This window comes from Phoca vitulina, unplaced genomic scaffold (assembly GCF_004348235.1).
Source record: "Phoca vitulina isolate PV1807 unplaced genomic scaffold, GSC_HSeal_1.0 scaffold20, whole genome shotgun sequence".
Taxonomy (NCBI): domain Eukaryota; kingdom Metazoa; phylum Chordata; class Mammalia; order Carnivora; family Phocidae; genus Phoca; species Phoca vitulina.
Genome location: NW_022589723.1, coordinates 24,560,789 through 24,587,694, shown reverse-complemented (window position 1 = coordinate 24,587,694; position 26,906 = coordinate 24,560,789). Strand labels below are relative to the sequence as shown.

Sequence of the window (26,906 nt, the reverse complement as noted above, 5' to 3'; positions counted from 1 at the left end):
GGTAAACCCATAATTAAAGAAAAGTCCTTGGTTCTATATCCAAAGACTAGAGAATGAATGTACATACTTTTTAAATTAAAATGAAATATTTAAGGATCTTTACCTGCTTTACCCTTTTTTTAAATTAACTAGTCATGGGACGCCTGGGTGATTCGGTTAAGCATTCGACTCTTGATTTCGGCTCAGGTCACGATCTCAGGGTTGTGAGATCGAGTTCCGTGTCCGGCTCCACGCTAGGCATGGAGCCTGCTTAAGATTTTCTCTCTCCCTCTGCCCCTCCCCCCACTTGCACACATGCTCTCTTTCTCAAAAATCAATTAATTAGTCAGTGGTCCAGATTGAGCCAGTTAAGCACTTTCTACTATATAATATTTTTTTAATAAAAATGAGATCATAATATATAAAATGAGATTTAGCTCCTTATATGTCAGTACTTACAGATCCCCTTCATTCATTTTCATAGGTGAATAGCATACTCTTGCATCAGTGTATCATAGTTCAATTAAACACTTGGGCCGTTTCCATAGTTTGGGGATAATGCTGCTATAAACATCAGGGTGCATGTATCCCTTCAAATCAGTATTTTTTTATTCTGTGGGTAAATACCCAGTAGTGCAATTGCTGGCTTATAGTATAGTTCTATTTTTAACCTTTTAAGGAACCTTCATACTGTTCTCTAGAGTGGCTGCACCAGCTTGCATCCCTACCAACAGTGTAGGAGGGTTCCCCTTTCTCCACATCCTCGCCAACACCTGTTGTTCCCTGTGTTGTTGATTTTAACCATTCTGACTGGTGTGAGGTGGTATCTCATTGTAGTTTTGATTTGTATTTCCCTGATGATCAGTGATGTTGACTAGGTTTATTTTTTTATAAGTGAGTGTTCAGTTACTCTATCCTTTTGCAGCTAATTTGAGTACAACATTAACATATGATAAATTTCCATATATACATGTTTCTGTTTTAGGACTCACAACTTTATTTGTCTGTTCTTTCACTAGTACCAGATTACTTCAATTACTAGGTTTTAAAAGATGTTGCAGTAGGGGCTCTTGCGTGGTTCAGTTGGTTAAGTGTCCGACTCTTGGTTTCAGCTCAGGTCATGATCTCAGGGTCCTGGGATCCAGCCCCACCTTGGGCTTCCCACTCAGTGGGGAGTCTGCTTCCCCTCTCTCTTTCCCCCTGCCCTTAATGCACTCTCTCTTTTTTTCTCTCTACAATAAATAAATAAATCTTTAAAAAAAGATGTTGCAATATGTCAGGCAAGATACCCTCTTATTTGGTTTTTCAAAACCTTTTAGCTATTCTTGCCCATCCTTTCAGATAAAATTTCAAATTGATTCTCTAAACACTTTGCCTTCCTCCCAAAAACTCTCATTGGAATTTTGACTGGTGTTACATTATCTGTCTGTACTAAATTGAGGGTGAGTGCTTTCTGTACAAGATTGACTTCTCATCTAGGAGCACCATGCAAATCTTTTCATTTATGTGTCAGTTACATAGGTTTTTAAAGTCACAATGTCATGTATTGGCAAGCTATATTGATGGATGACCCAATCTTAAAGGCTGGACAAGAAGTGGCATAGTAAGGGGCACCTGGGTGGCTCAGTCGTTTAAGCATCTGCCTTCATCATGCCTCAGGTCATGATCCCAGAGTCCTGGGATCGAGCCCCACATGGAGTGAGCTTGAGCTTGCTGCTCAGCAGGGAGTCTGCTTCTCTCTCTCTCCCTCTCCCTCTCCTCCTTCTCCCTCTCTCTCTCAAATAAATAAAATCTTAAAAAAGGGGAGGGGGCCTGGGTGGCTCAGTTGGTTAAGCATCTGTCTTTGGCTCAAGTAATGATCCCAGGGTGCTGGGATCGAGCCCCTAGTCAGGCTTCCTGCTCAGCAAGGAGCCTGCTTCTCCCTCTCTCTGCCTGCCACTCCCCTTGCTTGTTCTCTCTCTCACTCTCTCTCTCTTTCTCTGTCAAATAAATAAATCTTTAAAAAAAAAAGGGTATAGTGAATCAGTAAGAACATAAGCACTTGTTTCTGGGCTGCTTGGGTTCAAATCTCTTGTCTTGCCTTTTTTTTTTCAACTTTTTAAAAGACTTCATTGAAGTATAATGCACATACAATAAAATACCTCATACCAGATGTACACAAAATTACTCATATAATCATTGCCCAAATAAAGATATAGAACACTTCCATACCCTAAAAAGATGTTTCATGCCTCTTTGTGTGTAATACCCTTGGCCCCAGGCAACCACTGATCCTTTTTCTATTTTTGTCTATTCTAGAATTTTAGGTAAATGGAGTAATGCAATACATACTCTCCTGTGTTGGTGGGTTTGTTTTTTTTTTTTGGTTGTTGTTTAATATTAAAGAATTATTGATATCATTGGGTGTAAATCTCCCATCCTGATTTTTATTTTCTACTTGTCCCATCTGTTTTTTTGTTCCTTTATTCCTCCTTTTTCTGCCTTCTTTTGGGATGAAGTGAGTACTCCATTTTATCTTCTGTTTTGGATTATTAGCTCTACCTCTTTTTAAAGTGGTTGCTTTAGTAATTACAATACACATCTCAATCACAGTCTATCATTAAACAGTGTTGTTACTTCATATATAATGACCGTACAACAGAATTGTTCCACTTTTCATCCCATCCCTTATGCTGTTGCCCTCTAATTTGCTCCTATGTATGTTATCTACTCTTTTTGGTAAGTAAGCTATCTTTTAAAAAAATTTAAAGCGAGAAAACAGTTATTTTGTGTTTACTCACAGACCTGCCATTTCTGGCCCTCTTCTTTTTTTTGGTGTAGACCCAAGTGTCTTTCGGATACTGTTTTTCCTCTGTGTTACCATCTTTCTTGAACATTTCTTAGAGTGCAGGTTATGAGAGGCAAACTCTCTTGGCTTTTGTCTGAAAATGTCTTTATTTTGTTTTCTTTTTTGAATTAATTTTTTTCTGAATTCAGAATTCTGATTTGACAGTTTTTATTTTTGTTTTATTTTACTTTCAACGCTTTATAAAGATGCCGTTCTGTTGTTTCCTGACTTGCACTGTTTCTCATGAGAACTTAGCAGTCATTATTTTTGTTTTACTGAATGTAATGTTTTTTTCTCTGTATGCTTTTGAGAGATTCTCTTTTCACTAGTTTTCAATAATTTGATTCTTGTGTGCTTTGGTGTAGTTTTCTTTCTTTTTTGTTTTTCTTTTCCTAATCGAGGTTCATTGAAAACTTTTAGATCTATGAGTCTATAGCTGGATCTGTAAGTTTATAGTTTTCATCAAATTTGGAAAACTTCGACCATTTCTTTCAAATATATATATTTATTTAGTTTAGTTATATATATATATATGCATATATATATATGGTTGGTTTGTTTATATATATATATGGTTCGTTGGTTGGTTATATTTATATATATATAGTTGTTTGGTTGGTTTTCATGTCTGTTAATTTTGGAAAGGATTGTTACCATGTGGATTTTGTTGTCTTTCTTTAAAGAGTGCTGGGTTTGTTTGTTTTTGACAAATGGTTAAGTCACTTGCAGGACAGCTTGACCCTTTTGACACTGACTTTTAAGCTTTGTTGGGACTAGTTTATTTTTTACTAAATATTAAAATTTACTAAGATTACGAAGATTCTTCCAAAGCTTCGATTGAATGCTCCCAGTGTTTAACCAGGTCTTTCCACTCTGGAAACTCAAAGGTCTCCCAGCCCTGTATGAGCTCTGGGGATTATCAGCATACAGATGACCTGGTCTTTGTTCTTTATCCAGTCTCGTGAAGTCTCACCCCATGTATTCCCAGCTTAGCATTCAGCCAGAGACTCAAAGGGACCCCTGTGCTGATTTCTGGACCTCATTCTCTCCCTCTGGTACTAAGCCCCTCACCTTTTAGCCACTGAAGCCTCTATAAACTCTGATCTTTTTCATCAACTTAGTGAGACCACCCTATTCTACTTTGGTCTCCCCATCCCATGCTGCAGTGAAGGAAGTCTTTTGGCAAAAAGGTCTTCCCTTATCCGTTTCTCTCATCTCTGGGATCACAGTCCCATACTGCCCGGTGGCCAGTTTGAAGAAAGCTGTTTCACATACTTTTCTAGTTGCTTACGGTGGGAAGACAAGTTCAGGGCCATTACTCCATTATGACCAGAAGCAGAAGCCTCTGTGGCATCTTTTGGTTAATTTTGATACTATTCTTCGATGTCTTTCTTTACATTTCAGGCGGATCACTTATCCTCATAGTTTGTCCTTGTCCTCATTGCCTCAAATTGGATAGATGGTTGTCGGTGAGGTTATAAATTTATTTACTTTCTGGCCGTATATGCAGATTTTGGGGTGGCATTCTCTTTGGAGTCTATCTTAGGCATTCTTCTCACTACCTCAAGTAGTATCTGATGTGTAGTCAACTTGCATTATAAATATTTGTTAGCCCCGTAAAAGAGGAAGGACTGCATTTGAGGGGGGAAAAAAGCTTAATCTCAGAGCTAGAAGGGGATGATTATGCTCTGCTCAGCCCAAGTGTAGCTGCCACCTGCCACCATACAACACTACCACAATATCATTAGTTCAAGGTATTTAAGTTTAAATGAAAAGCTACTTCATTCAAAGATAGCATTTAAGAAAAAGATAGTTCTACATCTTAATTCCACAGTTGTTCATATTCACAACTGGGAGAAATGTAGGCCTATCTTCCTCTTCTCTTGGGGGAAAATGAAATGGTGGTGCTATGGGGACCAAGGGACAGAAAGACCTTTGGAGGACAGTAACCCTAGCTGTGAGGACTCTTGTGAGTAATGTGTTGCTCGATGCTGGCAGATAATCAAATACTGAAATCCATTCAGTTCTCAGAATCTTTCCCAAGCCTGATATGAAGGACCAGCACTTTCAAAAAGCTTAATACGTGTTTTGCTGGGATGTAAAACGGGAGATTAGGTGTCACCGTTTGCCTCTCAAAAGCAAAGATAGTTGTCATTTTTCTGCCGTTTCCGACAGCTCTACTTTTAACAGGCATCGATGCTCCAGAACTGTAGATTTTATGCTAAATCAGTGTGTATCCTTAACAGTCCCTTCTGGAAGTGAAAAACCTTTTAGAGATGGGGGAAAAAAAAAAACAAAAACCCAGCCCTAGGAACCTAAATCATGCCAGATGGGACATATCGAGAAGTTGGTGTGTGTTTGATTTCCTTGTGCCCCGAACACTTAGTAGAGCAAACCAACACTGGACAGCAGATGTTCGGTGACTGGTAAACACGGAATCCCAGCGTTCTAGTGGAAGAATTTCATATTCAAAGGATGCAAAGATGTGCCAGAGTTAGGTAAAATATTAGGTTTTACCCTATACCTATTTCTCATAAATCATCTTTCTACTCCTTAGATTATGTTACTCTCCCCTATATTCAGGCCAGGTTAATCTCCATCTGCAAAGCTATCCAGTGGCTTATCATAACCGAAGTTAATCACTGAGCCAAACCGTTAGTAATCAATCCAATCAGCCTCATGATAACAAAGACCTCCTCACAGAATCTTATGTTAGTTTAGGAATTTTAGAGCTTTAATGTCATTCAGCTTGAGTTAATTTCTTTCAATCCTTTATTGAGAGCCTCTTAAAGGGAAATAAAGTACTCCTCTTCTTTTGCTACATGAAAACTTGAAAGAACACTGCGTCACAACACCACACTTTGCCTCTTTAAAAAAACCAGAGGGGGGTAAAAAAAACAAACAGAGGAAATCACTTTTTCGGTAAGAAATTCCAAGCACTGTCTTCAAGTCACACTAAAAGCAATCAAGATTAAATAAGATACGTCAGATCCATATCGGAAAGCTAGACATAATTTCAACCTCTATAATGGTGGTGTGGGCTTGTTCACAGTACGTGTGATTATTTTATCCTTCCAGTCCTCAGATGCCTACCTCTAGATAAGGGATGAAGGTATCTAATTCATGGATCTGAAGATATAATAAGCTAATATATGTAACATGTTTAGGACAGGGTCTGTTTCTTAGTGATGTACCAGTAAATATTAGCTGTCATTGTTTTCTATTTATTTTTAAATGAAATTTATAGAATAATTTATGCTTGGGGAAATGGGGTAGAATAGAAGGGGGCTGGATTCAACCAACCTGGGATCAAATCCCAAATCTTCTGCTGTGTGACCTTTGGCAAATTATTTAGTCTTTCTGACCTCTCGTTTCTTCATCTATCAAGAAGGGCTGTGAATAACTCCTAATTCCTGCAGTCCTCTGGCAGTTTTACTTTCCATTTGTTTGTTTTAGGGCTTTTATACATAGTTTACAAATATTTTTGTCTTCTAATGAATGTGGGGGTGTTTTTGTTTTTGCTGTTCTTTTTTACTTTTTTGAAAGATCGCCCAGGTACTTTCTTGGGTAAGCTGATTTTATTTTTTATTTTTTTTGATAAGCTGATTTTAAGTCCTTTTTTTTTTTTTTTTTTAAAGTGGAATAGTATACTTAGAGAGCGTGCTAGAAGAGGGCACTTGGTACCTATTAAGGAACTTTCGTATGATTCCACTATGGCCTAGAGTGGGGACCACTCCCACAACCTGTGTTTGCCAGAACCGAATCCCAGAGCAGGGAGAATTTCTTTGCAACAAAGTGTAGTGGGTTACCATGTTTTCCAGCAGTTCTTCCAAGGACTCCCTCACCTATAGGGATTGGGGATGGGGAGTGCTGGTCAAGGGTGGAGGGGCTTCTTTAAAGGCAGATTCCTGGGCACCACCCAAGAGCCTCTAAGTCAGAACAACTGGAAACGAGGCCCAAGAATTCTCATTTTATAAGCTTTTCTAGTGATTCCTAGGTTCACTAACTTTCAGGAATCACTAGCTTATACATAATTTGACTAGTTGGCTCATATTCCAGAACATGTTCCTGGGTCCGTTTAAGAAAACAACTACAAGTCTGAGTTTTTTAACCTGTGCCAGAGAGAACATTTGTGTGAACTGACACCTGCCACTCACGGTGTCCGCTCTGTCCGTAAGTTCATTCCAGGGATCCTCTCTCTTCTAAGCACCAGCAGAGGTGCTTAGACGGAACACGGGGGTACTCTCTGCCATGGGGACGGGTTCTGCAATGATTATATTTCTCTGAAGAAGCTATCACTCACACAGTGCCCTTGTAACGTGCTCAGGCTTTTCTTATTTCCATAAGCTACACCTCAGGAACAAGAACCACAGCATGTCCTCTGCCACTTCTCCGTCTGTGTTTAGCTAATGACACCTCTCTCCTTCCTGCTCTCCAGATCCTGGAGCAGCCCCGGAGCCCCGAAGGGCCCGGATGGCCTTGCCAGCTGCCCAAGAGGGAGGACTTTGATAATCTTAAAACTCAGAGTCCCTTGTCATCCGGTAACCACTGGGACTCCCCACGGCGTGCTGGGCCCTGGTAAAGATGCTCTTAAGTCACTTCTTGTTTGACAGATGACCTTGGGGTTCCCCTGGCACACAGAGCCAAAGATCACCCGGGTTCTTCACGAGCTTCCTCCTCCCTCTCTTTGCTAGTCCTTCTGTGCCTCAGGCCCGTTCCCAGAGGCTTCTCCAGGCTGAGCACAGCTCCAAGGTCATGGCGTCATCCTGTATCCCCCTGCAGACGTTGTTCAAGGGAGCCCAGAGAATCAGCTGATGAATTCAGAGAAAATTTTACACTCCAGGCTTAGCCGGTCAGATTTTCTTCTTACAAGCAATTTTTGTTGCCCTTTTCTGTATAAAAGCACTATTCCTAAGTGAAGGTACAACGTTAATTTCAGTCCTAACTATTGGCTTCTGAACTTGGAAATTAACCACCATTTCCCGCTCCAACTCTTCCGTCCTATAAGACCATCAGTACAAAAGATTTTTCACCTGGAGTAACCTAATTGGCCCATTTAATTTTTAATTTAGCAGTATGAAATAATCCAATGAGAGAGTCCACACAGTATGTCATTTAGAATATTTCCTTGAAATAGTTCACTGTAATTATTGACCTCTTTTTTGAGCTTTAGACTTCTGCTTTCTAACTGCAGAGTGGACACCTCTACCTGGATGGCCACACTCCTCCAGGTCACGGACAGGTCGATTCATGACCTGGCCCCACACCTTCCCCTTTGTCCAGCCTTCCCAGACCACTTGCATAGCCCCACAAGTGCTATGCCTTTCTGTTCCGTGACCTTGTCCCTTGCCTTTGCTGCTTCTGCTGCCGGAGCGCCCTCCTCTCCGTTATCTGCCCCGTGAGCCCTTGGGGCTGTGGGTCTGTTCTACCGTCCGTGAGGGTAAATGAGAACTGGTCTGCTTCTCTAGTGAGTGTGGTGCTTCGTTCTTACTGAGACTGATTATCTCAAATGTTGCCTCTTTCTAGTTCTAATCATAATTCTTTCTTTCGTCCTCTGATCTGTTATTTTCACCCCCTTGGGCTTTCTTGTCAGTTTCTTTTTTTCTCCTCACTTCTTCTCTCTCCCTCTCAAGCTCAAATTATCTTAAAATTTAGTTGATTTATTCCTAGTGCGTTTGACTTTAATTAAAACCATCAAATTGTATTTTAAATGGTCAAGTAGATTCAATATAATTTCCCCGACAATAGTCCAGAAAGAACAACAAGCAGATGTCTGGCATAATTGCTCTAATAAAGTAACAATTTCATTGTTTAATGTATCTTTATTGACAGTTTTATTGGGCTGTAATTGATATACAATAAATTGCACATAAATGTACACTTTGATATGTCTTGACATATGTATCTACCTGTGAAACCCTCACCACGCTCAGATAGCAAATACATCCATCAACCTTGGAAGTTTCCTGCTGGGCTTTGTGATCTCTCTCCTCCTCCTTTCCATTCCCTTCCCATTCCCAGGCACTGATATGCTCTTTGCCATTGCAGACTGTTTGCATTGCACTTTTGGAATTCCATATAAATTGAAACACACTGTATATACCCTTCTGTCTGGCTGTACTTACTCACATGGTAATTTTGAAATCCATCCTTGTTGTGTATCTCAGTAATTCATTCCTTCTTGTTGCTGAGCCATATTCCATTTTATGGATATATCACAATTTGTTCATCCATTCAGCTGTTGGAGGACATTTAGGTTGTTTCTAGTTTGGAACTACTATCAATAAAATTTCCCATGAACATTTCATGTGCAAGTCTTTGTGCATCTGTGTTGTGTGTGTTTGTGTGTGTGTATTTTTCCTTTACTATTGGATAAATACCTAGAAATGGGATGGCTGGATCATATGGTAGGTTAAGAAACTGCCAAACTATTTTCCAAAGTGGTGGTACCATCTTACATTCCTCCCAACAATGTATAAGATTTCCAACTCCCCTACATCCAGCATTTAGTATGGTCGGTCTTTTTAATTTTAGCCATTCTAATAAATCTATAGTGTTATCTCAACATAGTGTTTTTTAAAGTGTATGTGTGTATATAGTATATATATGGCTTGGGAACTTTTGACTATGCACCACATTTATTTAAAATTTTTTTAAATTATGGAAGCCCATTTGAAAACATTTTGCTACAAATTTATTTCATAAATACATAATTAATGCCAAGTTCCACCTGATTATTCATTAGCTTTCTGAGTCTGTTTTCTATGATGTGGAGAGAGTGACACCTACTTTACAAAGTGGTTGTGAGCATTAAACTAGACAACATCTGCAGAAGATCCTGTTAACACAGTTACCCCATTACTGGCTTACAAGTGATTCTTCTGGACTGTGAGTTGAAATCAGATATTGTACATATTAATTATCCTTAACAGTGTTTGAAATTAGGTAATAATCATTCCAAACCTTATCATGAGATAGATCAACAAACATACCATGTGGCATAATTGAAAGTGAGTTCCTGCAGTTTTTAAAAAATTTTTTCATTAAAATATTTTTTAGGTGATCTTGGTGCATCACTTGGGGGTCCTTTCCCCTTATTCTTAGGATCCTATCACCTGTGCATGTGTGTGCGTTATAGATAGGTAGTTGCTTTTATGTGGTGTTTCCATTGCACATTTTTTACTTTTGGATTCTGGCCCTCCTCCCTGTAATGTTAGTTTCTGAAGCAGAGGAGCTACAACACTGAGTGCACACATATTGACAGCTGTGGTCCTGGAAGAGAAGAAAGCACCTGCTTTGCAGATGGAGAGCCTGAAAGACAGGCTGTTTCCCATACTTACTGTTTTTATGTGAGCCCCCATTTTAAGAATTCAGTTTATTTAAACTAAAAAACAATTCACCCTTTTCTCCTACTCCCCACCCCCTGCCTCTGGTAACCACCAGTTTTGTCTCTGTATCTATGAACTTGTTTTAGATACATATATCTGATATTTCTCTCTCTAGATAGGCATGCATATATATATATGTTTGTATATATGTATACATATATATACACATACACATATATAAAATATATTTATTTTAGATTCCACATACAAGAGAACGCATACAGTATTTGTCTCTCTCTGATTTATTTCACTTAACATAATGCCCTTGAGGTTCATCCATGTTGTCACAGAGCACAAGAGTTTAGTATTTTTTATGGCTAATATTCCATTGTGTACATATAACCACAGTTTCTTTACCCAGTAATCCATTGATGGACACATAGGTTTTTTCCGTATCTTGGCTATAATAAATAATGCTGCAATGAACATGAGGGTGCAGATATATCTTTTCGAATTAGTGTTTTTGTTTTCTTCATCTAGATAAGTATCCAGAAGTGGGATTGTTGGATCATACAGTAGTTCTATCTTTAACTTTTTTAGAAACCTCTATACTATTTTTCATAATGGTTGCGCCAATTTATATTCCCACCAAGATTGCCTAAGGGTTCCCTTTTCTCCGTGTCCTTGCCAACACTTGTTACTTCTAGTATTTTTGATTCTAGCCATTTTGACAGGTGTGAGGTGATACCTCATTGTGTATTTGATATGGATTTCCCTGCTGATAAGTGATGTTGAGCATCTTTTCATGTGTGTGTTCGTCATCTCTATGTCTTCTTTGATGAAGTGTGTTTTAATCTTTGTCCATTTTTTACTGTTCTATTGTTTTATTGTAGAATTTTAAAAATTCTTTGTGTATTCTGGATACAAGTCCGTTGTGCTTTGCAAATATTTTCTCCTAGTCTGTAGATTATCTTTTCGTTCTCTTAACAGTATCTTTTGCAGAGCCGAAGTTCTTAATTTTCATGACATCCAATTTATTGACTCATTAATTTTTTAATTTTCTGGATCAGGCTTTTGGTGTCACGCCTAAGGAATTCTCGCCTAGCTTAGTATCACAAAGATTTTCTCTTATATTTCCTTCTAGAAATTTTATAGTTTCATGTTTAACATTTAGGTCTGTGATCTGTTTTTATTTAATTTTTGTGCATGTTGTAAGGTGAGGAACTAAGTTCTTTTTTTAAAAAAAATGTTGATAATAAGAGTTCCAGCACCATTTCTTGAAAAGATGTTTTTTTCCTACTGAATTGGCTTTCTGCCTTTCCCTTTGTGTTTTAGATGTCCATATTTGTATGGGTCTTTTTCTAGATTCTGTTCTGCTGATCCATATGTCTGTCCCTTCACCAATACCACACTATTTTTTTATTACTGTAGCTTTATATAATGTAGGAAATTCTTTATCTTAACGGGAGAACATTAAAAACTAAATATGTAATCTTCAAAGATGCAGATCTTCAATGGAGGGACCTGAGAGAGAGAGAAGGGAGAATTTGAGAAAAAGAATGAGGTGGAAGGTGACCCTGTGAAGAGTTTTGCTCTTAGGAATACTCACAATAGTGAGCTAGCCTATTGCATGTGCATAGAGCAGATTTCACTGACTTTTTCTGACGCAGTCTCTATTTGATATTTCTGTCTCTAGAGAGGCTTGCACTCACTTGGAGGGGAACCACTTCTGTGGCCTCGGGAGTATCTCCTAGTTTCTTCTCTGGAACGATATCATTAACAGACAATGGAAGACCTGAGGGAGAAGCATCTGTCTAGAATATGGAAGCCAGTTTATAATTACCCATGTTAATGGGGGTGGATAGAGAATTTTCACAGGCAAATCAGATGAGCCCATAATTCCCAGACCCACTTTAAGCTTGCTCTCATCAGGTTTTTTACTTCTTGATCCATCTATTCTCATTTAACTTTGTAGGCTTCTTGGGAAATTGTATAGATTCTTCCAGAGGGAAGAATTTGGACATGGCTCTTGGTCTGATTACCCTAGGGAGAGGGGACTTACTGGGACATCACAGAATGTCTGCAGCAGTAACAAGAAGCTTATTTGAGGTGGCTGCTTTCCTTTGAAAAACGGAGTTACACAGATTAAAGATGGGATTAATTTCTCCTTATACAGCGAAATACATAAGCAATGCATGTAAATATTTACTAAGTGAGTTTTAAAGGGCTCTTATAAACACAGAGTCAATAAACAACCTCAATCAAGTGCAGGAAAGCAGTTTGCACTTTGCTTGGTGTGGTGTTTTCTTTATTCAGTTAGATGAACAAACCATGGTTTCATCATTAGTCAACAAGATAGTCGAGAGACCATCAAAGCAAACTACAGGAGAGTCCAGACTGATTCGTGCCAAACAAATGTTTGTAGCTAACAGCTGTATTAGCACTGAGTCGAATTCACGCAGCCGGGGTCCTCCTCTCACTTCCTAAGCGGGAGGAAGGTTATGTCGTACAGTGCGGACGCCCCCGCTGCTGCTGGAGGCAGGGATTGGAGCAGCTCTCTCTCTCTCTCTCTCTCTCTCTCTCTCTCTCGTAGCCGCACCACCTCTTCGTAGGTGGGGGAAGCAGCCTGCTAGAGTTTTAGCTATTTTTTATAAAAAGCTGATGGGTCTTTTCCTAAGGGTGTATGAGTCCACGAGTAAACCATCCGGCACGTGAATCAAAAATACCAGTTTGATGGGTTAAAGCCATTGGATGTACAGGTTTTAAATTCTCTTTTTTTCCTTTTCTTAACACTTAAATCAAAACTCGAATACTGGAGAATAAGAAAAAGTCTGCTATGGCCTCTGCATGCTAGCCGAGATTATTTATTTATTCTGCAGTGGGTCCCTCTCCTTGGAGCTCGGGATGATAATAGGTCCCAAGATGCCGAGCTCTTTATTTAGCTCACCTGGTGAGTGGGAAGTGTCATACCATTGACTTGAGTACTCCAGGAGTCTTCCTATCAAAGCAAACCAAAAAATCAAAATCTTGCCTTTTTTATTTATTTTGAAATAAAAAGGGAGGGTCCTACGTAGTTAACAAAAGGATGCTAAGTGTACCAGACAGCCGATCTGGACTATCTGTTAGCTGTGGATAGTGTGTTTGGCTGATGGGAGTCTTATCCTAGCGGAGGGGACCTTATCCCCAGCAGGGCATCTGGAGCAGAGAAGCAGGAACCGCAGAGAGGAACTGTAATGGGGCAGGAAGAACCAGGACAGGCTCAGGAGCCTGTCAGCAAGTCATTTCTGGACCTCTCTGAGTCCTCATTTTTTTTTTTCAACTCTAAAACGGGGGTAATTTCGCCTCACTGAAACAACATGAAGATTAAATAATGTTTGTGAGAACAAACAGCACAGAATATGTGCTCAGCAAACAGTAACGTTGCACAACTAGAAAGGAGAAGCAGTGATGCAAGGTGAGAGACAAGTGTGGGAGAGATGCCCTTAAAGATTCTTGAATCTCCTGGTTCTTAACCCTAGCAGCACATTAGAATTTCTGGGGAGGAGGCATCTGAGCGGCATAGTCAGTTAAGCATCTGACTCTTGGTTTTGGCTCAGCTCGTGATCTCAGTGTTCATGAGATCAAGCCCCGCATCAGGCTCCACACTCAGCGAGGAGTCTGTTAGAGATTTTCTCTCCCTCTCCCTCTGCCCCTTGCTGCTCATGCTCTCTCCCTCTCTCTCTCTCAAATAAATAAGTCTTAAAAAAAATGTTCTGGGGAACTTTTAAAATAATCCAGAGTAAAACTATCAGAATCTCTGGAGGGAGAGCCCAGACATAGAAAAGTTTTTAAGCCCCCCAGGAACTGTGCGGCCAGTAGTAGATGAAGTCATCCCCCTCATTAAAAAGAGGAAATTTAAGCCAAAGGTAAGTACTGGGAGGCCCAAGATTATTCTGTTAGTTGTAGCAAAATACAACTACCTTGGACATAGGCATCCTGTAATCCAGTCTCTCACTTGTTTCCATAAAGCCCTCATGGTCTCTGATTTCCAGAGACCTTAAGAGCAGGTGTCATGTTCTGGTGTGGTTGCCCAGCAAATCTTCCGTATGTATGTCAGATAGACAGAGGGTCTCTCTGCTCACATTCAATCTAGATGAATATTAAACAAGAACGGGGTGAGGGTTTTTTTGGATCAGAGGATCAGACATGTAGGGAGGGTGGGTCCGGAAAACTAGCTTCTCAGAGGAAGTAGCAAAAGTAGGTCTGGAAAAATGAGTTTATCGGTGAGCAAGGGGAAGAAAGGCCTTTTAGGCAGATGAAACAGCTTGTACAAAGACAGAGAGGCATGTTCCAGGAAAGGCAAGTGGTTTCATGTGGCTGGAGGGGCAGGTGTGCGATGGGGGGCATGGGTCGGTAGTGGCCATATTGGCTTTCATAATCTGAATTTGACAAAGTTTGGAAATTGCTGTTACACTGAGATTAAAGGAACTGCTTAAATATCTTGGTCCTTTTACTTTCTGGTGGAAATCTGAACAGATTGATTTGGGCTATTATTTCTAGATATTTCAGAAAGATAAGAAATACCCAATTATGCATATTTTCAGCATTCCTGTTTCCATCATAGTCAACCAGTAAGCCCAACAATGAAAAATAAGAAAGGAGAGGAGGGAAAAAGCATAGAATCAATCTGTTTGAGGTTTAAGAAATGAAAATATATTCCAAAAAGCAGGCATTTTCAACCAATTTACTGAGGTGTTTCTGTTTTTTTTAAAAAGGTAGCATATCTCTGAGAAAGAATCCACCCTTATTAATAGGTGTAATTAACTAATTAATAAAAAGAAATGTTTCTGAGCAAGAACCTATCCTAATATGGACAATTCAGTAATTAATAAAAATTTTACCTAACTTCATAAATTCTGTGCAGGCAGTAACAGCCTTAAATGAAGAGCAAAGAGCACATGGGAAGGCCTTTCATGTGTTTTTTTTGTCCTGTATAACAAATCCTTTCCCTTGCAAAGCACCAAATTGCCTTTCCTGCCCCTGCTACATTGCCATGAACGTGGTCTGGTCCATTGTGGCTCTTCCAGGGATACTCCTCATACCAAGCTTGAAGCCTATTCAAAACGAGGATGGGAGTCAGAGTTGCTCCATGCCAACATTCCTGCTGAGAGCAAGCCCAGTTCCATTATGTGTGGGGGAGCCCCCCCTTCGCATCCTTGCGCCTGTTTGGGGTACCCAGATACAGCTGACTACGGGGAATGCGAAGTTAAGAAACCACATGGCAGGAACGCTATCACTTACTCTTTCATAATGAGCTCTGTGCAGGAAACTAAAAAAAAAAAAAAAAAAAAAAAATCAGGTTGTTCTATCATTCAGGGCAGCTGGGTACTTGTATGAAAAGCTACTTCTGCTCCATAAGCAAGAAGAATGCAGAAGAATTGTGGGCAGACTCTCAGACGAGCAGGAGCTCCAGGAGCCCCATATGTCTTTTTAAACTCTCCTAACTAACTCGAGTACCACGGACATTAACTGCTTGGCCTGTGCCTTCATTCTGCACATGAAGAAACTGAGGTTCAAGGAGCCAGAGTGGCTTTCCCGCATTGCAGTCGGAGTTAGGAGCCAAGCCACAGTTTGGAGTACCTGGGTCTCCTGCCTCCCGTGGGCCAAACTGTAGTCTCCAAACCTGAATATGCTTATAATTAGCCAGGTTGTCAGCAATAAGACAGGAGATGTTGCCTGTTTTATCAGAATAGGACTTGGTTTTATGAATCCATCCCTATTGACTTGACTCTTAACCCCTCACAAGGCCTGTGTGTCTTGCAACCCCATTTGTCTCTCCATGCTCTTCTGCCTTCTGACCGAGCAGCACGTATCCCCAAGGAACGCCCCACTCACCGCTTTCTTGTCTTGGAAGGGCCAGTTAACCCCAGGCCTTTGTGTAGTGCCTGTATTTCATTCTTTCTGAACTTGTCTAACTCCATAGATTGTAATTCTGGAAACCTCTGTATGGGGTTTGTACAAGTAGTATTTTAGGCTAGTTTGCACAGGACCTATCATATTTTGTAAGCAGACACGGAGTCAGTTCTCACTTGAACTCTTTGTTTTTAAACATTACTTTGCCCTGTTAAGAATCTCCTGCTTTGGAGTTGTATCTGTTCTCCTTTCCATCATCTCTTTTCCCATCTTGGTAGTGATCATGAAGTGCCTCCTATTTGGGGTCATTTAACCTCTGTCCACTCACAGAGAGAATTCATGAGCAATAGTACATTCTCCGAAGTCCAGTTCTGTGCATAGGACCAGAGTGCTCTGACCCTGGCTTATAACAAAGTACTGCAGAGCCCTAATCCCATCTGCTCAGATCTAATAATACATTCTGACCCAGGTTTTTCTCCAAGTGGACCTCAAAGCTTCGCTTACTGAGCACCTGCTAAGTTTATAATGCAGTCCTCTTAGCTGCGAATGCCCTCCGGGTGCAGGACTGTGCCCAGCATTGCACCTGACACGAAGTAGGAGAACCAGCAATACATGTTGAATGAAGGGGATCAGTGAAAACTGGGTTTTTCTCAGTGTCCGGTCCGGAGGCCGCTCCAGATGGGAATGGTTCTCCCGTGGCCTCATACATCCAGCTGTTTCTTTTTCTTTTTTTTTTTAATTTTTGCTATACTGTTTTATTTTTTTTTAAGATTTTATTTATTTATTTGACAGAAAGATAGTGAGAGCAGGAACACAAGCAGGGGGAGTGGGAGAAGGAGAAGCAGGCTTCCCACTGATCAGGGAGCCCAAGCAGGGCTCGATCCCAGGACCCTGGAATCATGACCTGAGCTGAAGGCAGATGCTTAACCACTAAGCTGCCCTCCCCCATCCAGCTGTTTCTTGAGGCCGAGCTGCAACTTGACCTTCTTCCAAAGATGAAGAGGAAAGGCATTATTCATCTGAGACTTGCCTTGCAATGTTTAGTACAAATTTGGTTTCTAAGGAAAGACTGGCAAAGCACTGACACCAGAAAAATTATTCTTAGGTATTCTCTGATGACCACAGACTGAGCGACGTTTTTGTATAGTTACCGTAGCCATGAGAATAATCACCGGACAACATTCCTTGTGGCAAAAAACACCAACCCCTAGAACTTCTTTGATTAATGTCAGGGAGTAGGGCTGATAGAACCATGATACCAGCTGGGCCAGCACTCCCTTTACCAGCCCCAGGCATTTACTCAGCGTCTTACTGTGTGTGAGACCTGTGATTTCTCCATGCCTTCGCTTGTTTCTTGTTTCTGTCACTCCAAAGGCCAACTGCTAGTTTTGCACCTGATCGTGTGTGACCATCATCTGTATCTTCAAAAGGGGATATTCCTACTCACTTTGAAATCAATTTGGAGTTCAGGGTTAAGGTTTTGGTGGTGTGTGGCACACTGTAAGTGCTCAGTAAATATAGAAAGGAAGGCAGACAGGGCAGAAGGTAGAGAGGAAGGGAGGGGCATAGAGCAAGTGACCCACCCCCGGCCCCTGGCGTCAGTCTCCCTGGGCTCTGACGGGCTCTACCAGCCACCTGCCGGGTAACCTGGGAACATCCGTTGGCTTCCAGCTCTTCAGTTTGGTCGCCTTTAACATGAGATAGTACCTACTCTGAAGGGTTTTTGTGAGACTTAGATGAGCTCATACATGCCAATGTCTGACACAGAACGACTCAGCAAATGTTAGGTTTTTTTATTACAATTAATAATAATTTTCATGAATTCCAGTGGTTGCCTTTTTTTGAGAAAGCACTTGCCTGTTTATCTTCCTGGACTTTAAGATGAGTCATCATCAGTGAATATGGATTCCTCAGGGCAGAGAGAGCCAAGAACCCTAGAATTCCTCAGGACAACGGGGTCGCGGGGGATAGCCTGGTCGGGGACTCCCCACGGCGCTGTCCCAGCTGCCCTTGCGTGCAGGTTTCACGCTCGAGATCTCAGGCTTCAGTCATAGCTTCCACCTGACTGCTATTCTCTTGCCACAACAGAAGGCCAGGTTCTCCTTTCCATCATATACATGTAATTTCTTCCTGAAGAAGAGGGAGAGGGAGCATGTCTGCCTGAGAACAGGGCCTTTATTAGCCTGTCTTCCCAGGGAGTTTACCTTGAGGTAGAAGACAGACAAGACAACCTGGCAAGGCGGGAGAGGGACCATCTGACTGGGGGGCTGATGCCCACCCATTAATCTTTAGGGCCACATGTTAGTATTTTTCAACCCCTTGGAAACTAGCGTTGTCCTGCAAATTAAGAAACTCTCTAATTCTAGCTCTTTCAGAGAATCACTGTCTTTCCCCCACAGGTTTCCTCAGAATGAAAGTATATTTTCTACGTTTTTTTTTTTTTTTGCCATGAGGGAGAGTAATAATAAAAACATAAAAGCATTTAATCCAGTGAATGAGTAATATTAGAGGCTGAGGGAAGTCAGCATTTCCCCAATATTTTCCTGAAGCAATTGATATGCAGAGGCTGTTTGAGGGAAGAAGGGGAGACCTGCTTTGGAAAGTCTAGCTGCAGTAACTCCTTTTACAATCAGCTCCATTTCTCTGCATTGAACAAGGAAGCAGAGGGGCCCCGACTTCTCCTGCCGGTGTGTAGTTACCATGTGTGGGTACTTACTCTGTACCAGGCTAGGTTTTAAGGCCCAAGTACCTTCACTTAATCCTCAAGACAACTGGATTCTGAGGTAGATACTATTTTTAGCCCCATTTACAGAGGAGGGAACTGAGGCTCAGAGAAATTAATTTCCCAAGGTCAAACAGTTGGTAAGTGATAAAATCAGTAAAACTTCCAGGCTCCAGAGCCTTTTCTCTCAACCATGACTACACTGCCTGAGGAGTTATTAGCCCTACTTGAGGATCTCAAGGGGCAGGAGGGGCTGAAATGTAGCATTTCTCTTCTCCAGGCTTTTAAAATCTTTTATTTTCTGTAGGATTCCAGGCAAAAGTTGCATTTTTCATCTCAACAAGAGCAAACTGCCCATATGGGCTCTGTGGGGACTTGGCATTTTCCATAATGGGACCTCTACCCCATAGTAGAGTAGCACTCTGTTACAGCTCAGGTTCTCTGGAAGCAGTTGCTGAGACAGAGTTTGCCATGCTGATTATTTATGAGGGATCCCTGCTGAAGGGAAGTGGGCACAAGGGGAAACTGAACTGCAATGCAGGCTTGGTAGCTTCCACCAACGACAGGCAGCATGGCGGCACATAGATTGTCTTTTGGAGCTGTCCTGTGGTGAGCTGAAAGTGAGGATCTTCGTACCCCTGCCACCAGTGGATAGGCCACCCAGGGCAAGGGGATCCTCTTGGGCAAGGAAACGCTCTTCATCTGAGGCCAACTCTGAAGGATTTGGCAACATTTCTACTCACCGAGGTAATCAATATGTTCTTCCTCGAAGGGAGGCTGTAGGTGGTACATCCCTGTTTCCATTTGAACGCTTTCAATTTCATTAGAAACATGACTTTACACAGTGGTAAATGCTATCTCCAGCCTAGCTTCTTGTTTGCTTGGCTTCTAAGTAAATAGGCATTGCACACATACAGACAGATCCTCAGCTGTCTGGACTCCTTTTACTTATAGAACTAGGCAGAGGCGAAGTTGTAACATCTGTATCTTCTTTGACCCATCTGATTAAAGTCCTACCTGGCAGTTTTGTAAATCCACGAAGAGTTTCTTTTACAGTCATCATGTCTCTCATGTGGAGCCAATTGGCCTTTTTTTTTTTTTTTTTGAGACCAGAGTCCAGAGCTAAAAGCCACAGGACAGTGGTAGAAAACCTCTAGTCACATTTTGCTTGCCAGTTGCCTTTAAAGAAATCTTTCAATGATTAAGTTTCCAGATTAAACCCCTTTTCAGTGCTCTTTTCATCATGAAACTAAAGCAGTCTTCCAATTCACTTCCAGTTCATTTCCAATTAGACATTAAACTGCATCCCAACTGACTTGTATCTTGTCCACCCAAGTTGACCAAGTTGACCATGGGAGCTGCTCCTGCGTTGTCCACGGCGCTAGTTTGCTAGTTTGCCTTGCAGGATCCATCCCTGCTGCCTCCCACCGTTGGCTTTGGCCACTGACTGTCTCAGCTGCAAGGTGTGCAAAACCTCGCTCCATTTCCTTTCTTTCAGGTTGGAAAGCTTATCCAAGAAGCAGCTGGAAGAAGTAACTTGAAGCGAGTAACTCTGGAACTTGGAGGGAAAAGTCCCAATATTATTTTTGCTGATGCTGATTGTAAGTCAACTACAGATCTCCTCCATGTCCCGGTACATTGCCCCTCAGTGCTCTCTTTTGTATCTCCACTTTTGACAGGACACTAAGAAAAAGATCTGTGAGGCTAAGAAGAAGCTTCAAGTAGAAGAACCTGGACCCTTCCTCCTAGAGGGCAACTAGTTTAGTATTGGGGAAGAGCACTTGCCAGTTGATAGCTGAACAGAGTGTTTTCTAGACCCTCCTGAGCTGCTTTGACTCTGTGGCACTTGAGGCCAGGATAGAAGAGCAGAAGGCCTGCTTCGTGCTGTGTAGTGGAAAGAGCAATGGTCTAAGCCTCTCAAAACCAGAAATATCCTCTCTTTGCTTAGATTCAAGAAATCTGAAAGTTCTCAATGGTGTCTGGTGGCTTTGTAGATCATTACAAAAATTCTAGTTCACTAGCCCTGCCAACATTTTCCCAAACCCACAACCCCTCCTCTGTTTAGTACCCCATCCTCTGCTGCTTCCATGACTTTGAGAATGTCGATGCACTTTGGTCAGTTGCTTACACCTTGGAGGTAGGACCCTATGGTGGCGTGGAGCAGTAATCTAGGAAACCCCATGTCTCCAGGCAGGATGCCCTCTAGGCCATTCTGCATCGGTGTGGTCCTTCTGTTTTGAAAAGTTTTCCAGGGAATAAAAATTCAAAAGCTCTTTCGGTCCGTCTTTTTCTTCCTCCCATCCCACCAGACAGAGCTGCTTTCCCTTTCACCACTGGGAGGTCAGAAAATAGAAAGCGGATTGCTTGCCTTTCAGCCCTAACTTGGAGTCCATGAAGAATAAAGCATCAGCGTCATGCTGGTTGTCAGAGGGATCAGAACTGTCACACCTAAATTTCTCTTGGGGAGTAAGTCCTCCATTGACACGACTGATTGACTGATGAGTGACTGATTCAGTCAGTCAGTCAGTTAGCAACTAGCACACACTGTATTTGCTAGTCCTATCTTGAAGTGTAAGCTCTGAGATGAAAGAGTTATTTGCTGCTATACAATTCCAGTAAATGTAGAGAAAACTTGGTATCTTTCAAGAAGCTCCATTTCTGTTAGAGTTTAATTCACCATAATACTAATTAAACATACAGCTACAAGGTTCTATAGATCAAGGATTGCAAGTTGGCAGTCCCTAGACCCAACGCAGGGCATACATATGTTTAACTGTCGAAATGTCACACAGCACTTTAAAAAATAAAAATTACACATTAAAAATCCTGATTTCAGGGGCGCCTGGGTGGCTCAGTTGGTTAAGCGACTGCCTTCGGCTCAGGTCATGATCCCAGGGTCCTGGGATCGAGCCCCACATTGGGCTCCCTGCTCGGCGGGAAGCCTGCTTCTCCCTCTCCCACGCCCCCTGCTTGTGTTCCCTCTCTCGCGGTCTCTTTCTCTGTCAAATAAATAAATAAAATCTTAAAAAAAAAAAAAAAGAAAAGAAAAATCCTGATGTCTGTTTTTTCTTAAAATCGGAATCTGGCAACCCAGGGGCTTACATTCATGCATAGTAACAGCCAAATGCAGTGGCTTTCCTTCTGAGTCTCCATCAGATTGTTTTCCTGGCTGGCCGATTGATACCACTACATTATCTGCCTGGCCCCTTGGCACGTGGAGCTTGAGACTCCTGTTCTAGATGGTGTGGTCTAGGCCCTTGTTCTACAGAAGAAGAACGAGACTCAAAGAAGGGAAGTTGTCCAAGTTCAAGGTCACGTAGCAAGTCACGTCAGGATCTAGCCAGAACTTGTACTAAACTGTGTTCTCAAGCCAGTGCTTTCCCCTGTGCTGCCTCCTCACGGTTCCACTGTGCGGTGAGCGCGGCATTAGACCCGGGGCTCCGCAGAGGGAGGGGAGGGGGCTGCATGGACGGGCCCTCCGCGGGTGAACGGTGCTGAGGACACGGCTGTCTCCTCTTGCAGTGGATTACGCTGTGGAGCAGGCCCACCAGGGAGTGTTCTTCAACCAGGGCCAGTGCTGCACCGCCGGGTCTCGCATCTTTGTGGAGGAGTCCATCTATGAGGAGTTTGTGAGAAGAAGCGTGGAGCGGGCCAAGAGGCGCATCGTGGGGAGTCCCTTTGATCCCACCACGGAGCAGGGACCCCAGGTAGAGAAATCATAAACATTTCTTCTCTTAATCCCTGGCGAGCGCCGGACACTCTAGTGGGACCCCAGAAACAGCGTCCTTTTCCCGCCTCCTCCTTGCTCTCCCACCTCGGCTTCGTGGCTGGAATTGGAGCTGGTGAGGCATTGCTTATTCCTCAAGCTTCCCTTTCCCTTTGGAAATGTTATCTCAGAAATGTTAAGGGATTAAAGTTGCCTCAAGGATACTTTGAACTCCGGGGGTAAGTGGGAGTCTCTTAGCTCTAAGGAAGGACCTGAGCATGACAAGATGGAGGTTGACCTGAGAACCCAGTCCCAGTCCTCACCACTGGCCTTCAAGACATCCCTGCAAATGCCACAGTCAAGGAGAGTGGGTATCTCTCTTTCTCAGAAGCCCTGTATCCTTTCTTCCGTGGCTAAGGAATCTCTCTGCCAACCTGGCCTACTTGTGGCTTGTAATGTGTAGGGAATAGAGGGCTGTCTACTTGTCCCCCTGCTGTATGGTTGTCTCTTACTCTGTAGACTTCATGTAGTGCCGTGGGGAGGGCCACAAAAGTCCCACACTATCTGGCTCTGCACGTTCTCCACAATCATCAAGGTGTATTTCTGGATAGAATTCTGGTCGAATCTTAAACTGTAGATAGAGTCTGGGAATTTTTAAAGGATACTTGGATCAGATTGCATCTGAATCTCTAGCATATAGGTCTTCCCGATAAGAAACAACATCTCCTAGATTTGGGGACCATTTGAAAGATGACTGATGTTCTAGCCGAGTAATTCAAACTTAAGTGAATTTAGGTTTTTGTATTTACCATCATAATTGAATGATGACTATAACTTGGGGGGTGGGCAAGACTAACCGTATTTTATGGAGTAGGAAGCTGGTCCCTGCTCTTTATACTTAACCCTTTCTTCTAGAGGTGTAATAGGAACTCCATTAAAAATAGACCCCAGCAGGATTTGAAGCACCATGGAGCTTACCTATTGTTCTCATCTTTTTAGTATCAGTTCAACTTGGTGAACTGTTCATTTGGTTATAGCGGTCAGTTTTTCCCCATTTAGAAACCGCATTTAATCAATTAGCCAGTTTCACCATCATTTAGAAACATTGCCTAACTCTGCATCTGGTACTTCTGATTTGGCACTATCATCCGTGCAGTGCATTTAATGGAATTCTCAATATATTGGATTAAACATACAAAGTGACCATTTTTTCGGAGAACAGTGGCTAAATGGCAGCAGTCCCCTATGGCATGACTAGATAAGTGAGAGATCCTTGAGTACACACTTCTTTCTCTTTTCATAGAAGACTTTACATGGAGTCTTTAGGAAATTTCTCTTGCAGATTGATAAGAAACAATACAACAAGATCCTGGAACTCATCCAGAGTGGTGTGGCCGAGGGTGCCAAGCTGGAATGTGGAGGCAAAGGGCTGGGCCGAAAGGGGTTTTTCATCGAGCCCACCGTGTTTTCCAACGTCACCGACGACATGCGCATTGCCAAAGAGGAGGTATCAAATATGGGGTTCGAGCGGAAGCCATGCCTTTCTTGGGATGGCTTCCAGAGCATTTCTTGTAGATGGTATTCTAGCTCTGGCTCTTTATATTTGATATACATTCTGTAACAACACAGATGTCTGTGCAAATCCTGCTTTCAAGAAAATGTTAAATCAGAAGGCAGGCAAGCTAGATGGAGGCAGGTTGTGACGTGCTCCTCGACTGCAATTATTATTAGCCAAGAGGACAATCATAACAGCCGATCACTGGCCTTAGTAATACGCTAGTCACAGGTCAATCCTTCAGATGTGGGTTACTAAGCTGTCCGCCGGGAAGGAGAAGGCATCCAAGCCACCTCACGTTTGTGCAGGAGGGCGACCGGAGCACCTCAGCCAGCAGCCGTTCTGAGGTCTGGGGCAGTGGCTGGGGAATCACGGAGAAGGCAGCATTGGTACAGACCGTGGGATCCGGGGATGCCAGGGAGGATGGAGGAGAGGGGGCCTTAAATGAACTCTAAAGTTAGACTCACATAATCCTGTTCTGGCAAAGTTTGAGCAATTTTACAGTTCTGTGCTACTAAACTTAAATGTCATTTAAATAATGAAGGCAGAGCAACAACCCCATGTTGGCTCACGCCGTTTTGTTGCAGATCTTTGGACCTGTTCAGGAAATTCTGAGGTTTAAGACTATGGATGAAGTTATCGAAAGAGCCAATAACTCAGACTTTGGACTTGTAGCAGCCGTCTTCACTAATGACATCAACAAGGCGCTCACGGTGTCTTCTGCAATGCAGGCTGGGACTGTTTGGTAAGATGAGGGCGGCCAGCCTCATGGTTCTGGCCGTAACGCACACCACTGGTGGTACTGTAGGGGCCTCGTGATCTCTGGAGTGTGGGTCATAAGCAGATCCTCCGGGGGGATGGGGAAGACGGAAAGCAACCAGCCTTCGCCCTGAAAAGGGATATACACTCCTTAATGGCTAGGTCAGGAGATCAAAGTCAATTTTAAGTTCTAAATATTTCATATGCAAAAAGGGGAATTAGAAAATAAAACTTTTAAAAGAAATATTATGCTGAGGGGACTACTTCTGTGCAAGCAGAATTCACACTCACGGTACTATGTTTTCTTTTCTTAGGATCAATTGTTACAATGCCTTAAATGTCCAGAGCCCCTTTGGGGGATTCAAGATGTCTGGAAATGGGAGAGAAATGTAAGTGTCCAAAGTTGCTGGTGCCTGCAGAGAAACGGATTACAAATACCAGCCTAGAGGAGTATGCACACAATTGTTTAATTCTCTTACTCTCATCCATTCATTCAGCAGTTTGTTAAGCACGTACTTCTATAAACGAAGCACTGTGCTACATGTCACAAAGATGAATAGAACACAACTCCCTTCCCTTACGTGGGAATGGATAAAAATTTACCATCTATTTCATAAAATCAGGGCTGCTTTCTTGATAGAAGTGTGCCAAACCTTTTGCAAGTACAGAGGAAACAATCCATGGAATTTGCCTGTTGGGGTCCGAGAAGACTTCACAGAGCAAATCACGTTTCAGTTTGTGAGGACCAGTCTTGCCATGTAGAGGGAATAGCAGGAACCAAGGCATGAAGGTACAACAAATACAGAACATCAGGGATTTGGTGTGTTTAAAACAGAGGTCACCATCTGCCAGCCCAAGGACAAATCTGGCCTGCAGAAGTGTTTCACTTTGCCCCACATTTTAAAATCCTTAACTGGCATTCAAAAATGAGGCTTTCCATAAAATCTGGATTTCTTGCTTATTTTCATTCCCCCATAGCAAAATTGCTGCAGCTGTGAGCTCTAGAACTCCCCTTCTTCCCCACCGTCCTTATTGCTTCTGGGGCCTGAATATTGGTAGCCCTTCGTTTTTACACATGCCCAAGCCCCTCCCTTACATCGCCTGCTCGGCCCCTGTAGGTTCTCTGAGGCTGGGACTGCAGGGTTTGGACGTAGGATGGCTGGAGGATGCTGAAGATACAAGTGGAAAGGTTGTTTTAAACCCAGTCTCTGAGGGCTTAGACGTTCTGTGGGAGCTGAGGAGATACCAGAGGTTTTAAGGCCGAGATTTCTGGCAGGTAGAGGACATCCTGGCAAAGACTAGAGGAAGAAGACCCGTCACGAGGATTTTACAATTAACGCTGATAGGTATCACTCATTAAATGCCCGCTCTGTGTATGGCTTTACGTTAGCTTCTTTCTTAATGTCTCATTTGATTTTCATGATGACGGAGTGGGATTGATATACTTCCCTTCACGTCCCACATGGTTCGGGTGGAGAACTGGGGCTTGCACTAGCTAAGCAGCCTGCCCAGGTCACACAGCCCGTACGTGGCAGATGTGAGGTTTGAACGTAGGTTTCAGTGGCTGCTGGGATATGCAGCCAAGGAAGCAGGGAGGCCAGGTGCGGGGACTCTTCAGGGCCGGGATCAGAGCTGTGGAGGGTCCTCCTGTGAGGCAAAGGACCTGAAAAATGGGACTGTAGCAGAGGAGAACTACACTCAAGGGGATGTTATTTGCCGCCTTCATATATAAATGGATTTTTTGAGTGGCATTCAGAGTGTGAATGGTAGCCAGGGTCTCCCTGAGCTGACACGCACCTCCCCCAATAAAAAAACAAAAAAACATTTTCCCCCGGGACACTTGGGTGGTTCAGTCAGTTAAGCGTCCAACTCTTGATTTCAGTTCAGGTCATGATCTCAGGGTCATGAGATTGAGCCCTACATTGGGTTCCTCACTGAGTGTGGAGTCTGCTTGAGAGTCTCTCTCTCTCCCTCTCCTTCTGCTCTCCCTAACCCCGCCCCTCCCTCCTGCCCCCGCTCACACTCTCTCTAAAAAAACAAAAACAAAAAATTTTCCCTCCTCTTGAAAGGAGCTGGTTCTGTGTTTCTTAAATCCTGTGACTCCCAAGAGGAAACATCCTTACGTCCATTCCCTCTGC

The 26,906-nt window shown here is 42.5% G+C and overlaps 1 protein-coding gene across 1 annotated transcript in view; it reads left to right on the top strand.

The window, feature by feature from the left end:
- Nucleotides 1-26,906, top strand: part of ALDH1A2 (aldehyde dehydrogenase 1 family member A2) — an 89,234-nt gene that overhangs the window by 55,110 nt on the left and 7,218 nt on the right. Inside the window, exons 8-12 of the mRNA XM_032417392.1 lie at nt 20,247-20,349; nt 22,271-22,455; nt 23,797-23,961; nt 24,597-24,754; nt 25,083-25,157. Of these exons, the coding sequence (XP_032273283.1) occupies nt 20,247-20,349; nt 22,271-22,455; nt 23,797-23,961; nt 24,597-24,754; nt 25,083-25,157 (686 nt within the window). The remainder of the gene's footprint in view (nt 1-20,246; nt 20,350-22,270; nt 22,456-23,796; nt 23,962-24,596; nt 24,755-25,082; nt 25,158-26,906) is intronic.